The following is a 17,734-nucleotide window of genomic DNA, read 5'->3' on the forward strand; positions in this document are numbered from 1 at the left end:
TTATTTGAGAAAAATAGGCAAATTTCTTTTGCCTATGTTTTTCACAGTAATTTTAAATAAAACTTTTTTGGTGTGTATTTCTAAACAAAAAATACTGTTCTAACAAGTGTATTTTGAGAAAGTGTTTTCATCCATTTTTTAGGTAAAAAGAGAAGAGACAAAATTTTACTGATAGAATATATGCTTCTGTATGGGAATGTTAAAACAGAGGGGAACCTTTTTCAAATTTGTCATGAGAAGTTCACTTGTAGTGAACTGATGTTTCCACCGTTTTATGATGAGAAATATTCACTATTTAATTTGTACTGAATATTAATTTGCTAGGATCTGAGCAGGAATGCTGAATTGTAGCCTTTAGAAATGGGAGGGATGTCAACTTTTGTTTATCTGGGAATGTTCTAATCTCTCTCTCATTTTTGAAAGATAGTTTGGCTGGATACAGAATTCTTTGGTGGCAATTTTTGCTTTCAGCACTTTAAATATGCCTGCCTACTGCCTTCTTGCCTCCATGGTTTCCAATGAGAAATTGATGCTTAATCTTACTGAGGTTTTCCTATACATGTCATGTTGCTTCTCTCTTGTGGCTTTCAAAATTCTCTCTTTATCTTGGCAATTAGAAATTTTGATTATAACACAGTGTGTTATGGGTATACTCAGGGTTTAACCCGTTTGGAGTTTGTTGAGCATCTTGGAGGTATATGTTCATGTCCTTCATTAAAATTTAGAAAGTTTTCACCATTATTTCTTCCAATATTCTCTCGGCCCCTTTCTCTCTTCTCCTTCTGGGAATCGCACAATGCATATATTGGTACATGTTAGGTTTTTTGACTGGGAACAGAAGAGATCAAAGCTTAATTGGAGAGTTTTATTGTAGCCATGCACAGGGGGGCTAAAGCCTAAGAGTGGCAACAGCCCCGAATAAAGGTAGGAGTACAGTTTTATAGCTTTTTGGGAGGAGGGTTAGGGGAATAATTGTTGGTGGGTAAGATAGAGAAGTAAGGAGTTGAGTCAGGGGATTCGTTTGCTCAGTGTAGGATATGGAGTTGATGTCAGGGTAGGATAAGGAGTTGATGTTAGGGGTATTCAGGGTAAGATAAGGAGTTAACATTAGGGTAAGTTAAGGAGTTGATGTCAGGGAGGTTATTACGTTATGGAAAATTTTTGTTTTTTGCCCTTGCTCAGATTGTTACATTGGTTAAGAGTGGGCTTTATGTAACCAGTTACATCCGTTGTGGGAGAGCTTCCTGAAATATTTGCTAGGGGTGTGTTGTGTATGTGTTGGGGGTGGGGAGTTTTGCTAACAGTGCATTTGTTAGTTTCCCACAGGTTCCTCAGGCTCTGTTCACTTTTCATTCTTTCTTCCTTTTGCTCTCCAGACAGGATGATTTTAATCTTACCGTCAAGTTCTCTGATTCTTTCTTTTTTTAATGCAATGTTGTTGAAATATATTCACACTCCATACAATCCTTCCAGAGTGTAAAATCAGTGGCCCATAGTATCATTACTGTTCCGGTTTGTAATGCTGCAAAAAAAAAAAAAAAAGAAAAAAAAAAGAAATGGGAGGATTGTTAGAGTTCATTTGTCTAATCTCCTTTTATAATGATTCAGGCTCAGAGAAGTTCAGTTAAACAAATTGGTAGATGTGCATTTCTCTTTCCAACAAATAAAAATTTTCAAGGTATGAGACAAACTGCTGAACTTAACTACAACCAAATTGTAATTGACAGATTCTTCTTTTATAGCCTTCCTGATCAGTTACTTTAATCTGTTTTCCCCTTCCAGGTAATCTGCTACCTGATTTTAGGCAACATGACTTTCTTCTTCTAAACCCTCCACTTATTAATTCCATTCTTCATCCAAACCAAATTGCCGTTATGCATGCATTGTTCTTCATCACTTCTATTCACCTTATTGTAGTTAAAACAATAGCAGTAAAATCATGGAAAAAGAGGGCATATATCCCAATAAGGATATATACATGAGAAAGGTAATTTAACATCATAATGTTTTCTACAGAAACAAAACTGGTGTTTTTGTCAAAATCTCATACCATTGTAGTATTACTTGACCTTAAAATATACTGATTTAAGAAAAAAAATTACAGATATTCTCCATGGCCCCCTCTTAATATTATTTGTTTCAGTGTGTTGAAGCTAAATAAAGTAGCTAGCAGAAATTCCTGTTTAAAAACTGCTTGTTTTCCATAATTCAAATTCATATGAAATGTGGGATTTCCTAAGTGTCAGTTGCCCAGCAGCAGGGATAAAATCAAAAAGAGCAGCTTAAGAGGCTCTTCTGAGGGGCAATGTCAAATTATAACCATGATAAAGCATATTCTTCAGACTATATTAAAACCCATATTTTCCCTATACCAAATAAATATTTACTGGTAAACGATATTGGAAATAAAAATAATAAAAATGCTAGAATTGAATAAGTTGTTGGTGTATAGTTTGTTTATTATTTTTCTTTGTTTGTTTAATAGGTTTTTTTTTTTTTCTTTTTTAACCCAATAAGTTTGAGATTGATTTTAGGAAGGTTAGAGTTTCAATCGTGCACCATCTTACACTTGCAGAACTTTATAGAAACATTGACTCAAACTAAGAAGGGTCCAGTTGTCACCGCCGAAAGTTGAATTAGAAAAGACATTTGTCTCCTGATTTATTCTTTATGAAAACTTTCATAATTTTTATTCTCCACGCTTTGCAAAGTTTTAATTTTTTTAGTACTATGATGGATTAGATAAATCATTTTTTATATGCTTCTTAAATCTTTCAGACTATGTTTAGTTGAGGATTTGGTTTCTTTGTTTAATTTCAAATTTCCCCAGACTATTTATTTCCCCTGAGCCTTTTCCTTTCCTTACTCCCTCCCCTAATACCAAAAAGTTAGAAGGAATTTTTTTTAAAAAAAAAAAAGAAGAAAAAGAAAAAGCAACAGTAACAAATTGTTAAACTATTCAAAGTTTATCAAAAAGTAATTATCTGCATTTGGTCTGCAAATGGAATATCCCATTTTGTTATTGAAATTATTTTATCCTTCCTCATTACTTGATTAAAATTTTAGTGATAATCAGTCTACATTAATATGATCTATGGATTAGACTCTGTTTCAGAGAACTCTAATGGCCTGAAACTGTAATGATGATAAAGCAGAATTTCTCATAACATCTTAAAAAAAGGTTCCTGGTCAAAGATAAAAACCAATTAATCATCAGGTCACCTCATTAAAAACTCATTATTACAAATTGTGAGAAGCACAGTTAAATATATGCAACAATACCTCTGATCCCTTCCATAAGTATTCTAAGTATTATACATTTGTACTCTTATTTGTCACTGATTTATCCCATATTCAGTGGTTTGTATAATTGAATTCTCCAGAGAACTGAAATTTAATTTCATCTATTTCCATGGCAGCTTCTCCCTCCTTCGCTCCACTAAATCAAAACATTGCTTGTTTTCTTAAATAGAGATACAGATCATAATGAATTATCTGACCATGGAACTTTGTACTTTAATACACGGTACAGTTTTGCATCTGCTTTTAATTTGTTTCTGCTTTCACCCTTTATCAAGTTGTCAGTGGGCATTTTTTGCTGCTAGCGTTATCTCTTATTGAAATCATTTACCTTCTTTTAGTTTGCTTACTGCTTCTAAAGTATTAAATGACCAAACTCAAGACCAGGATTTTAAATAATGTGAAATGTCAGCTCTGGAGACTGTTGTCATATTTATCTTAAAACTAGGAGGTGATTTTAATTATAAGGGATTTCACTGTTAGAATTAGGCTTTAAGATTTTTTAACTCCTTGCATCTTAGATTCTGATTTTGTTTCTTTACCTTGTTTTAAAGACCATGTTCTAAAGCAAACTTAAATTGTTATGTTCAGACAATGGCTTAATTCTAACCAGTGTAGTCTGAGATGAAAATGCTTGGCATTGGGGCTAGGAAGTAGGATTCTAGACATTGGTTCCACTATTAAATAAGTGGACAAACTTGGTTAAGGCTCTTAACACAAAGAATATTTCAGTCTTGCCCTTTATCAGAAGTTTAAAGATAAAAATGAGCTATTGAGTGTAAAAGAAACTTTGTAAAGGTGAGGATTCTGTAAGTGGTAGGAAATGGCCAAAGTAAATGTTAAGTCAATTATTTGATACTTAAGGCACTCTGACAATATGAAATTCACTTTTAATCCTGGCTAGATTCGTTCTTAAACATTCATTTCCAGGCTATACTTTTCACTTCCAGCCTGGGTTTCTCAAAGTTGTAATTTCAACATCAAGCAAGTACAGGATTCTGTAAAGTTGTCTCTCACCATTGTGCTTCCAGGAACTCCATTTACATTGCTGTATTTATTTAGCCTTCTCAGATGATGTAGAATTTCACAGGATGTGTTTAGTAACTGTTTTCATTTTTTGACCTAAAGATACACGTAGGTTTGTCAGGAACTTCAGATAAACTTTGTCTTATTTTGGATTTGAGTTCTGTTAAATTAAAATCATTACTGATTTATGGTCCCATCTTGGTGCTTTTCATAATATTGAATCAGCCTTAGGTTAATGAGAGCAGAAATATAGTCAGAATAGTTCTCCAGGGATCTCTGAGTATGTTTGTCATTTTGTAGTTCTTGATGTGTTTCATGTTATACTTTATCTTTTTAACTGCTGATATAACATCTGTTTCACTTATTTTTTGTATAATTGGAATTCAATTCAATAGAGCATTCATAATCCAAGAATTCCTATTATCACCTCTGTTAGTAGGTAATTGTGGAGTGTCTGCTGGGTGAATTCTTTTGCTTTAAGAATCAGCCATGATATTTTTGCCAAGTATAGAGTTAAAGCAACCTTTCCTTCCATGTATAATTATAAAATTATCATCATAAGATAAGACAAATTTTTATACCTCTTCTATAGTAGATAAAGGTAAAATGGGTTGGGGTGCACTATCATATATATGGATTTAATACCCATATCAAGTCACTTGGTGTTCTGGTCATGGTCAGACTTGGTGACAAATGGTATTTAATGACAGTCCAAGGATAAGTCAGCACATCTCACAATGTACAACATCTCCACCTCTCCAAAAATATCCGCAGAAAACTTGAATTCACTCCCAGCTTTGATGTTACTTTTTTCTTTTTTTAGTAATAGGTTCAGAATTCCAAGACACTACATAAAATATGGTATTTCTAATGTTTGGGCGAAACAATAATGCTCTATACATTATAATTTGACTTCTCAGAAAAGAGAAAAACGAGTAAAATCTGCTTCTTTTAGATATTTTCTTCATCTGCCTCTCTAAAATGCTAAGAAACTGTTAAGCACATTCTGGACATTTTTAATATCAGTTCTCAGTCATTTTTGCCCCTTGGCTTATAGATTAGAACAGCAGCATCACCCACCTGGCAATTCTGATATGCAGTAAAGCTTGAGTCTCATTGGATGAGACTAAAGCTTCTTTGTTTACGACCATTTATGACTGATTTCGGAATAAGCCTCCTTTCATTTCTAGTTCATGAAATAAATAAATAAATTGAAAATTTTCTTCCATAGTCTAGTTATTTGATTATAAAGGTAAAGTTCTTTTATATTTAACATTCCCATGGTATTAACTGGTAGATCAACATTTTGAACATAGTAAAGCTAGTCTATTGTTCCTTTATTCATTCAACAAGTATTTATGTACTTACTGTGTGTCAGCTCCTGGAAACATAAAGTGACCAAAAGAGATAAAGTCTTTGTCTGTACATTTTTACCATGGGGGAGAGGAAATGAAGTAAACAAATTCTTAATGTGTCAGGTAGTGATAAGTGCTGTAGAGAAAAATTTAAGCAGGGAAGGAGGGAAATATGAGATGGGGGATGTATTGAGTAACTTTATATTGGGTGACATTTGAGCAGAGAAGTTATTTAAAATATATTATCATTTTGTTAAAGTTGTTTTCAAATTGTGGTCATAAGCTATTGAACAAATGAGGTATTATTTTAATTCGTTCTTTTTCTTTTGTCCTTGTATGATCTTTATTACCAGTTGTCCTTTTTGTATATTATGCATTTTATTTTGTGGTAGTGATTTATTATGTGGTAGAATCATTTTGTTATGTAGCATACTTCAACTTAATGAACAATTTAGTAGCTCATCCAATAAAATGAAGGCTGCTTAAATGATGATAAAAGTAACAACACCAGTTGATGTTCTCAGATTTGGTTTATAGGCCAGTATTGCTCTGTAGGGAAAATTCTTTTTGCCTAAGAATTAAATAGGGACTATTTTAATTAGTCCACTGTCTAGATAAATGGAGCCTTTAAAAATGTACCAGTTTGCATAGTGTTTCGGTTATATAACTGGTTATTTCTAGGTTGCATAATGTAATCTATGAGAATTTCAACTTTTGCTTAACTTTGTAAGTTCTTGTAAGAAAAAAAGAGGGAAAGACCATTGTCTTTGTGCTATTTTGATTGTGTTGCTTACTACCCTGTTTCCTAACCTATAATAGTTCATTACTGTATATTTTGTAAAAATTTGAGTTTTTCACCCTAAATGTCAAGGCTGTTCAGTAGGGCTTCCCAGTTCATATTTCAACTCTCATTTCTTCTATATAATGGCCTTACTTTTTAATTTAGGCAAACCTGTGTTCCCCTATCTGAATTTGTCTTGCTTGCCCCATTTTTTCTTACCTGGAACAGTTTCTCCTTTCTGTCGAAGTCCTGTTTATTGTCTCTGAGAGAGAACAATGTTTTATAACAGGAAGAAGGACCTCTGCCTCTAACAGTCTGTGACTTTGGCAAATTAAATGTGTACTCTATTATCTCTGCATTCCCCAGTTGCTTCATGTGACTCCTTAATGTTTACACACAGTTTACAGTCCATTCATTTGTATTTGCTTTGAAGTTCTGTGCTGAAATGTTGTCATATGTTAATGAATGTGTTGGTTTTTTTGAGAATGTTTGTATTCGGTTTTTTTTTAGAGATGTCCTTCCCCAAAAAAGGAAAGAAAAGAAAATTATCAGAAGACCCCCTCCCCCCCTTTTGCTGAAACCGATTTGTGACAATATTTTCCTCCCATAAAATGCTTTTCTTCTTTCTTCCCATCCCACATTCTCCCAGCTATTTGGAGCTATTTTGTTGACATCACAGAAATGCTCAGAGCTTTTGAACATTTAATATGATGTCAACTTATTATTTTTCTTCTTAACAGAATGTTTGATGTGGGAGGACAGAGATCTGAGCGGAAGAAGTGGATTCATTGCTTTGAAGGAGTGACTGCAATCATCTTCTGCGTAGCACTCAGTGACTATGACCTGGTTCTAGCTGAAGATGAAGAAATGGCAAGTAGAATTACTTTTGAGGATTGAGCATGAAATATGAAGAGTTAGAAATGTTGCCAAGAATTTTTCTCGGAAAAATCCTTGAGAAATTCTTTTTAATGCCTGAATTATTTGAAAGTTCAGGCTCTTTCCTCTAACTTTTCTGTTTGCATACTAAAAGGGAAATATACCAAAGAAGCACAAATGGATCCTAAGAAAAAGGAAAAGATTGTGAGCCAAACTCAGCTCAGCCCTCTACGTGTAACTATGTATCTGCTATATCTGGTATCTACACTGATTAAAAATTGTTAGTTCTGTAGTAGTTCAAGGCTCACATTTCTTAACTTGTTACTTCTGCCATTCTAATAATCTTTGATATATGTTATACTTTTCTACTATCATGTAATTTTCAGATGTGTTTCAATGTGCCATAAATCTGGGGGAAATATTTTTAAACAGTAATTTAAAACTTTTGTCATGTTAAATTAACTTTAGTATATACTTGAAAAAAAAACAGATAGAAATACTAGTTTCATAATTTAAAATCAGTTATATTCAATTATATTGTAATAGATGCAATGGAAAATTTCCCTTATTTCAGCACTGTAAAATATAGCAGTGCCCTCTCTGAAGCCACAGATACTTGAAGGTTAGGAAACAGGAACCGGAAGTCTTGTTCCCTAACATACCATGTAGAACTAATTGATCTTGCTTGCTCTATTTAACTGTAATTTTTAATAATCTCTGCTTATCTTTTAATAGAAAACTCCGTAATGATATCTCTTTTCCAGCTTGCACATTTGGCATTCCTAGTTTGTAAATTCCTAAAGCAGGATGACACACAGTAGGCACTAAACAAAAACTGCTTGAATGAAAAAAGTGATGTGTGATGGTCAGATATTTGTTTTGCCTAAAAGCCAAACGTTTTCGTTTTGAAATGGCAGAAATTTATTTTTGTGGTGCATTATTTTTCAACTGACTAAACTCCATTTCATTTGGATGCTTTTTTTTTTAAAGTAATGTTCTTTAAAATCCTTGTCATTAGTGAAAACCTGTTGTATTTTTTTCTATTACAGAATCGAATGCATGAAAGCATGAAGTTGTTTGACAGCATATGTAACAACAAATGGTTTACAGATACATCTATTATACTTTTTCTAAACAAGAAGGATCTCTTTGAAGAGAAAATTAAAAAGAGCCCTCTCACTATATGCTATCCAGAATATGCAGGTATTTTACTTTTTGTAGAAAACCTATCAAGTCATATACTTCTAAGTGCAAGTTCTCTTAAGGCAAGATTTCAGTTGTTGATTTGAATCCATTTGCTTAGTAATTCTTACCTTCAAGGGAAATTATTTATTAAGCTGCATTTGAGAACATCATAAAAGGTTTTTTTTTTTTTTTTTTTTTTAAAAATAGTACCTTGGATTTTCCATGAGTTTAAAGAAAATAATATTTTAATTTTATGGAAAATGTTTTATATAATTTTTAATGATAGAACGCTTTGTAAATTTAAAATATTGGTTTTCCTCGTCCATTTAACAGCTCTTGTGTCAGATATATGTAATACAAAATAAATAAAATATCTCTGCTCAATGATCTAAAAAGCAAATTTGCTTAAAAAAAAAAAAAAAGCAAGTCAAAAGGAACAATAACAGTGCGACATGCTCCGAAGGAGCATGGACAATATTGTAAGAAGGAAAAATGAAGAAGGAAGCAATGAAAGTAGTTAATGCTTCAGGAGCTCAGGGAAAGTTTCGAAAGAAATTCAAACTTTGGTAATGAGCCCCTTAAGAGTACTTTAATTTTACTATTTTGAAAATTCCCTGAAGTAAGAAAAGGAGACCTGAGGTACAGTCCTGGATTTTCCGTAGTTAGCTCTTTGATCTTGAACAAGGCAGTACTCCCCATTTGTAAACTTGGGAGTTGGGCTAAAACATTGGTTTTAGTTTCCTTTGGTTTCTTGGAGAACCTGCTGGGCTGCTGTTGAAGGTGGGTACATGGAACAGCGCTAGTTATTTTTGCAAACTCCCTTCAACTTCTTCTCTCATTAAAGTAGAGTAGCTCAGCTTTCGTTTCTTTTACATATTGGGCTTCTGAATAAGATATTATTTTAACAAGAACTCGGTGCCTAAAACTACCACTGGTTTATATGATCTCTAAATCTAAATATTCTGAAGGTTTATTAACTCAGCTAATCAATAAGAGTTTCTTATCCTCACCCCATCCTTCCATTTAAAAAAAGGTCTCCAGAATATGTTCATTATAAACAAAAAATTAGTCAGTGTTCATTGAGTAAATTGAACAGTGAGCATTACTGCCATTTGACAGGCAGTACTACAGCTGAGTGATGTCAGTGCTTTTGCAGGTGAGAACACTGAGGTTTAATGAAGTGACAGTGCATTACAGGTCTTTCAGACTCCTGAGCCCAGGCCATTAGCAACTAGGCTACTTTTAATTGAATTCCCATTGGAACCAAAAGGGGGTCTCTTTGATAAATACGGTCATACTACGTAATATTACAACCCTTTATGTAGACTGCAAAGTTATATTTCAATCCAAAATAATTACATACAAGTTGCTCATTTTAAAACTCATTTTCTTTTTGAAAGTCATATTTACTTTCTTTTTGAAAGTCATAGTATCATGTTATCATGTCTCCTTATTCGATAACATTTTCAGTGCCTCTTAGGAATAAAATTATTTCTAATTCTATTTCCAAGGTTGAAGTTATCCAAAAACAAGATGGCTCAGTTTTGTCCTTACTTGAATCTGTCTTTCTCTTTTGGTTTATTTTTATCCTTTTCTATTTATGATTTCCCCAGATGAAATCATAAATGTCATATATCTAGAGGGATTTCAGAGCAACCTAGGCCATAATTGTTAGCTCTTCCCTTGCCAGGTATAAAATGTGGTCAAGAATTTTTGCTTATATTTTAAAGATAATTAGAATCCCTGTCTCAGAATCTTTGTACAAATGAGTATACAGAAGTCTTTAATGCCCCCTGTGTTAGGATTACAATTTAAAATCTCCACTGTATGCCTTAAGTATCGATTCTGTTGCCTCTTGCTGCAACTCTCAATTCCTGTGGCTACTGCTTGTTATAACCCTATGCCACCTCCATACTACGCACATAATTTATTTCCAACCCCTTTGTCTACTCCTACCTTCTTCTCCTCTTCATCTTTTTAAATTATATGTTGACATTTCACCAGGTTCCACCTGCAGTCCTGTAATGTTTTTGCTCTCTGTCCTTTCGTAGTCCTATTTATCTATGTTAAATTCTGTTGTCAATTCCTATTTTTCTGTAGAGTGTCTTATTTTTTGGACACATGCATGTTTTTTGGTACCTGCAACTCAGACTGAACTCATGTTATTTTTGTTTCTCAAATCTCCTCTTCCTCATGCTCTTTTAATTATCTCAGCAACCTCCAGTTCTCTAGTCTCAAAATATATGTATCACCTATAGTTTCTTGACAGTTCCATCACATGTTAGAAAATATCTATCACATTTTCTCCTTCTGCTCATCCCTGCCATTCTATTCTTAGGACTTAAAAGCAGATTACAGAATATGTTCACTAGTTCATTCATATATTTTGTATCTCTTCAGGTACAGTAATCTAGCTAGCTACCCAGAATATATATAGCTGACCGTGTTATGCACTCCATGTAAGCTATTTCTCCAAAATATATTTTTAATTTAGAGGTAGCATTAGTTTCTTTGTTCCAACAAGAAATTGATTATTGCCTTAGAATTTCAAAGCCAACCTTAGTGTGATTTAAGAAAATAAATTTAAATTTGATTTTTGCAATATATGATTGTCTGCCAGCAACTTGAAAGCATTTACTTATGTAAAATATTTGAAGACTCTAGTTTTGTTATCTTTTTACCCCTAATATAATGAGTAACATCATTTATGCTGTCATGGTACTTTAAGCAAAACATCCCTATGTATGTTTGAAACATTGCATTGTATTGGATAGTATATAAGATTAAAAAGTAGAGGGTGGGGACTATGGGATATGATGTTTATTCTTGAAGAGCTTTCATTCTGTTTTAGAAGACCGAGCACTAAAAAGAATTTCAAGTTCTATAGCAATAAAACAAAAGACAAATATAGGATACATCTATTGCATATAGGAGAATTGAATCATACAGAATGAACTCTTCTGGGCCAGACTTCTTTTATTTAACAGTATGTTTATGAGATTCATCTATATTATTGTGTACAGCAGTAGTACTTTTACTTATTTCTCATTACTGTATGCCACTCATTGCATGAATATACTACAGTTTATAAGTCAGTCTACAATTGATAAGCATTTAGATTGTTCCCTAAAGTAGAAGTAGCACCATTGTTAGCATTCTTATATATGTCTTCTGGTGAATATATGTATCTAGTTCTATCAGGTGTACACTGAGAAACAGAATTGCTGGGTCACAGAGTATGCTTGTGATTAGATTTAGATACTGCTAAACAGTTTCTGGGGTGTTTTTACTCAGAGGAAGTCTTTAATGAGTAATCTGAAGGTAAAATCTGTCATTCACTTTTTTGTAACCTTATACATTAAACTACATTGTAGACCCTTAGTAATTCTTGAATAAGCAAAATAAATGAGAGATGCTAATTGATGTGTAAATAGGAGAGGGAATAAAAAATATTAATTAGCATTCAGTCAGCATTTATTGACCAACTGCTGGACTAGTACTAAAATAGTATGTCACCAGGAGGGAACTGTGAGTAGTTCAGTGTTAGGATGTAGAGAATAGGGAAAGAATAAGGGAAAGAGGAGAATCTGACCAATGAAGATCAAGACAGGAACAAAGATCATGGAAACACTGTATGCCACTCAAAGGAGATAACTTTTTTATCGTAGTGCTAACTTATATTCATCAAAATGTAGTTAACATTTGCTATTTTTCATTTAGAAGAAACAGTTTCTCTAGTTCCAGAAGGGAAAATGCAATTATAGAGTTTGCATATTTCACATATTGTAACTGACTTTAATATTTTAAGAACTGTTTTGCTTAGAAATATACTCATTTCAACTTGTCACACTATGTTTTTTTCCTTTACCCATCTCAGGATCAAACACATATGAAGAGGCAGCTGCCTATATTCAATGTCAGTTTGAAGACCTCAATAAAAGAAAGGACACAAAGGAAATATACACCCACTTCACATGTGCCACAGATACTAAGAATGTGCAGTTTGTTTTTGATGCCGTAACAGATGTCATCATAAAAAATAATCTAAAAGATTGTGGCCTCTTCTAAGTTTTGCAGTTAATGTAAAATTCATTTTTCAAACCAAATGAGTACTTAATATATGTGGATCTCTCTAAGACTAGAGTCTTGCAGCAACACAGAATGTAGTGTACAGGAAATGCATCTGGGGCTGGACCAAAGTTGTTCTGTTTTTGTTTTTTTTTTATTTTTTTTTTAGCTGAAAGTAGCAGAAGGACATTTCTTAAATATGAAAGATGGTCCTGCTGTGTGGAAACTGTGTGTTAAAGCTGGGCTCTAGTGTATTGATGATTTCTGCATAAGTGTAAATATGCAAATGTATGCATACGTGTATTTATAAGTTTAATTTTTCACATTAATTTTATGTTCTGAGTGACAACTTAAGATTCTAGTGTGATGGAAATAACAGAAAAACAAATAACAAGTACATGTACTAAATGACAGACTATTACCATGTTTGCCAGTTTTAAAAGCTTTATTTATGTTCATGGTCCTGTAAATTTTTAAGTACAGTAATTGATATTAGGAAACACTGAAAACTTTATCTTGATCATATGTATACTTGTATTCATACAAATGTTATTTGTACAAACATTGCACAGACTATTTTAATAACATGATTTGTTCTTTAAATTTGTTGTGTTTTATTGAAATGTTCTTAAAGCAGATGAATATATTTACCTTTGGATCAATTATTTAAACATCATACACATTTTAATTTTTATTTTAAGAGTGCATGTTGCTTTAATTCTACATTAGATTTGGTTTTCAAAACTAAAATTTCAGATTTTTGAGGATATCCTATCTTATAATTATTATATACTCTCAATTTTTATTCAGTTGGTTTCTTTTCACTTTGAATTTTAGTATTTGGATGGTATTCATGCATTGCCTTAAAGGTGATGCCCAGATTAATTTTTATACACTTTAAATAACTAATTTTTATTTATAACTAAGTTCAGGTGGGTGTTGAGAGCATTTTTGTGGTCCAAAAAATGTCAGCATAATGAATTTTGAGACATTCATTTGTGTATTTCCTTTGGGAAATCCCTTGTACCTAGCATACATGATAGATCCTTGTTTGGAAGGTAGCAAGAAAGAGCTTTGAGTAATCTACTACTGATATAATGCAAGCTTTAAATTCATATACGTAACTAGTTTCAAATTTAATTATCACATGTGAAAAATACTTTTTCCTCTTAGAGAGATTATTCAAATTTCCTCCATGTGCTTGAGTCTGTATTATTTCTTTCAAAAATGTGCTTTTATTTCTGAGGAATGATATGGGCAATTATACTTAGAAAATGAATAATAGTATTTAATAAAGTCAGTGAGTGTATTAATATAAATATTATATATGAGCTAGATGTAGAACTTTGATAGAATTATTTTTTTGTTTCATTATTCATGATGTATCTCTGTGCCCTTGTTTCAGCAAAATGAACAGCATTCCCCACCTATCCTCTTTTTTTTTTGTTTTAAACACATCTTAAGAAAGTTAGTCTTTTAGTAATTGCTGGTAAGTAGTTTATAAATTTAATTATGTGCAGTCATTTTGTATCTGTTGATGTATATGTATATGCGTGTGTATGGATAAACATTACTACAGTTATATCTGTTTCATTGGGAGACTGTTTTTTTCCTTCTCTGTAATGCAAAGAAATTCACAGTTATCAAAATTCCTTAAATGTGTTAGTTGTAATTGTTTATGTGCCTTTCATGAAAGATATGTTTTCCTTAATTTTACCAATGGAAGACCTGTAATAGTCACATTGTGAAGCTCTGTATGAAATTCAACAATATTATGAATAAATTTGAAACATGAGAAACATGGTTAAAGAGCCACAAGGGAGCACATATTGGTGAGCATCACTGATGAATTTCTGAACCTTATTCTGTGTTATTGTGTTACTAATAAATCCTAATAAATTTAAATTTTTAAAATTTTACAAACCTATTGGCTAAACGTGTTGCATTAGAATTTAAGTGTGACTCTGTTGTATGTCCATTTATTTCTTTCTCTACACTTTCTCTTTTTGCAGTTGCATCCACTCCAGAAGCTTGAGTTTCCCCAACCCAAGTTTTCTCATGAGATATGTAGTCACATTTGGAATTGCCTACTTCACATCCCCTTCTGAAAATTCATTGCCTGCTCCAACTCAGTATGTTTTCTTCTAAGAGTTTCATGGTTTTAGCCCTTATATTTAGTTCATTGGTCAATTCATTTTTTTGCATATGGTATGAAGTAAGAGTCCAAATTCATTCTTTTGCTTGTGGATATCCAGTTGTCCCTGCACCATTGTTGAAGAGACTAGTCTTTCTCCTTTCAGTGGCCTTTACATCCTTATGAAAAATTAATTGGCTATAGAGATGTAGTTTTATACATTTCCATATCTTTTATTGCTTTAGAACCACCCATGATGCCTTGTTCTGATGAATTTAATTAATAATATAATCAGTATTAAAGTTGTTAGCATTGCCAATATTTTAGAGAGACAATAGAAAGTGGTGGTGAAGAGCCCAGGCTCTGGTGCCCAGTTTGGGTTCAAATCCTGGCTCTGTCTTATTTACTAGGTAACCTTTGGCAAGTTATTTAATCTTTCTCTGACTCCCTTCAATCATCTGAAAAATGGGATTCAAAAATCAGACCATTTACCTAACAGTTTCTGTCAGTACTACATAAATTCATAATACATATTAAGTACTGTACTTAGAAGTGTGTCTTCTTGTGCTAAGCCCTCAATAAGCATTGCTGTTATTATTTGGTTATAAAGACTATTTAATTTTAGAGTGTTATAAAGAATTTTTAATTTTAGGGTGTCTTTAAAATTATCTTTATTGCTTAACAAATAATTGTAGATAAGAGCTTTGGGTGAAATGCCTCAGAAACAATATTAACTACCGTAATCCACCTTTAGAGTTAGAACTTCAGTGTCTAACATTGATATTGATAGTGATATTGGAAAGCTTAATGAGTAAAAAAATACATGACTTTAATCAACTTCAAGGCACTTCTATGTATTTTAATGTTAACAAGAATGTTGGAGATTTATGCTATTTCAAGTTAGTTTGGGAAATTTTCTCGTGGTTTCTTTTTAAAACCCTATTTTTAACGGCTAAAATGCATTTACATCAAGAGTTTTATATTTCACAACTCCCACTGGCCTGTTTCCCAGGCATTTACCCTTAACCAAAAACTGCTTGTTGGTACCTGTTGTGTTTCCTAGTATTTATTTGGATTTTTGAGTTACTTTAAAAGTTATGAAATGTATTTCACCAAATCCAGAAACACACCCCAAATATGCACAGGCAGGAATCTGTTGGATTTGTTCACAGCATAGCTGTCCCTGAAGTGGGACAGCCCCAACATGTAATGTAACATCCTGAGCATCATTATGAAGTCAAATATTTCCAATTCCTTAGATTTACTGCTGTTTCCCTGGTCTCCATACCGAGAAAACGGATGGAAAGCCTACCATTGCAAAGATAGCTCTTCAAATTAAGAATGCACTGTAATCAATTAAAAATGAGACACTAGGTATCAAGGAAAGCATGCGTAGAAGAACAATGAAGGCAGGGATTTTATCTACTATTTTAACAGGTGATAGAATGCTACTTTTAGTAAATGAAGCTGATCTAAGTGCCTTGCCTGAAAAAAGTACATGGAGTAGGACAGTTCACAGCCTAAGACTCCAGCCAAAGAAATTTCTATTTCCAGCAGCAGTATCTATGAATGGATTCTTAAAATTAATTTTATTCCTGAGGAAACACGGGGTATATATATATGTATTCTCTGTCTTACCAGTATTTTCTTTTCTTGATGAATTAGTTCTACTGTTTCACCATTAATTTTTGCTAACTTGACAAATGTTTGTGTAATTTCAGTGTATGCTTAATTTTCAAAATAAACCACTGTGAAAATTGGATATTCTGGACCACAGCTCTGTTATCTGGAATTTTCTCTAATGCACTCTTGAATTTTAATTACTTTCTGTGAAAACTTCACAGTAATTTCAGCTTTGATCTTTTCCTCACTTTCAGGTATCAAAATGGAGTGAGGGCAAAGCTACTTCCAGACAACTCTGTCTTTAATTGTTGTTAATCTAAATTATACTGAATTGTCAACTCTAGTTTGTGGAATTTAAAATATCCTAGCATCAAACTGACTAATCCAATTTGCACAGGACTCAATTATTGAATAGAAGCACACCACTATAGAGCAACATTTTTTAACTTTATTTATAAACATGAGTAATAACTTTTCAACATAAGTGGCCAGTTCTCCTAGCAACCTACTCTACAAGGCAATTACCCTTAAAAAAAAAAAAAATAGAACTTTCTTTCAGATGGGGGCATACATTTTATCTGATTCTTAGCTGTGGGTTTTTTTCCTTCAAAAGAAGTTTAAAGTCTAATAATTAAGTGTTCTGGCTGAAGCTGGAGTGGAAAGCTTGGAACCAGTATAAAGTGCCCCCTCCTCACTGAGATCCCACCACAGTTCTGAAACACCTAAGGCTTCTAGGTGCAGATTTGAAACAGTGTAGTCCTAAATTGAGTCCCTTGGAAAATGTTGCTAATGTAGCAGAGTTCATTCAAAACCATAAACTCATATATAGATTCAAATATATCACAGATAGTATTCTGTCCCTTCCAATATCATAAATACATACAGAAATTCATACATAGAATAATTAATATGCTGGTTTGAATGTATTATGTCCCCCAGAAAAAGCCATATTCTTTGATGCAATCTTGTGGGGCAGACATATTAGTGGGGATTAAGTGGGAACATTTGGATTAGGTTGTTTGCATGGAAATGCGCCCCACTCAGCTGTGGGTGATGACTCTAATTGGATAATTTCCATGGAGGTGTTACCCCACCCGTTCAGGGTGGGTCTAAATTAAATCACTGGAGCATATAAATGAGCTGACAAACAGAAGGAGTTCAGTGCAGCTGTGAGTGACATTTTGAAGAGGAGCTGCAGCCAAGAGGGACGCTTTTGAAGAATGCATAGAAGCTGAGAGAGTAGCTGCAAATAAGAGACAATTTGAAGACAGCTGTTGAAAGCAGACTTTTGCTCCAGAGAAGCTAAGAGAGGAAAAATGCCCCAAGAGCAACTGAGAGTGACATTTTGGAGAGAAGTTGAAGCCTAGAGAGGAACATCCTGGGAGA

General features: G+C 33.1%; 1 protein-coding gene across 2 annotated transcripts in view; it reads left to right on the forward strand.

Moving 5' to 3' along the window:
- Positions 1-17,378, forward strand: part of GNAI1 (G protein subunit alpha i1) — an 82,397-nt gene extending 65,019 nt beyond the window's left edge. For both annotated transcript variants that reach the window (XM_037836513.1, XM_037836512.1), the window contains 3 exons: positions 7,203-7,332; positions 8,388-8,541; positions 12,401-17,378. In XM_037836513.1, coding sequence (XP_037692441.1) covers positions 7,203-7,332; positions 8,388-8,541; positions 12,401-12,591 — 475 coding nt within the window. In that variant the 3' untranslated portion in view covers positions 12,592-17,378. The remainder of the gene's footprint in view (positions 1-7,202; positions 7,333-8,387; positions 8,542-12,400) is intronic.
- Positions 17,379-17,734: the final 356 nt, after the last annotated feature.

The sequence above is a fragment of the Choloepus didactylus genome, chromosome 5 (genome assembly GCF_015220235.1).
Source record: "Choloepus didactylus isolate mChoDid1 chromosome 5, mChoDid1.pri, whole genome shotgun sequence".
In the NCBI taxonomy this organism is placed as follows: Eukaryota; Metazoa; Chordata; class Mammalia; order Pilosa; family Megalonychidae; genus Choloepus; species Choloepus didactylus.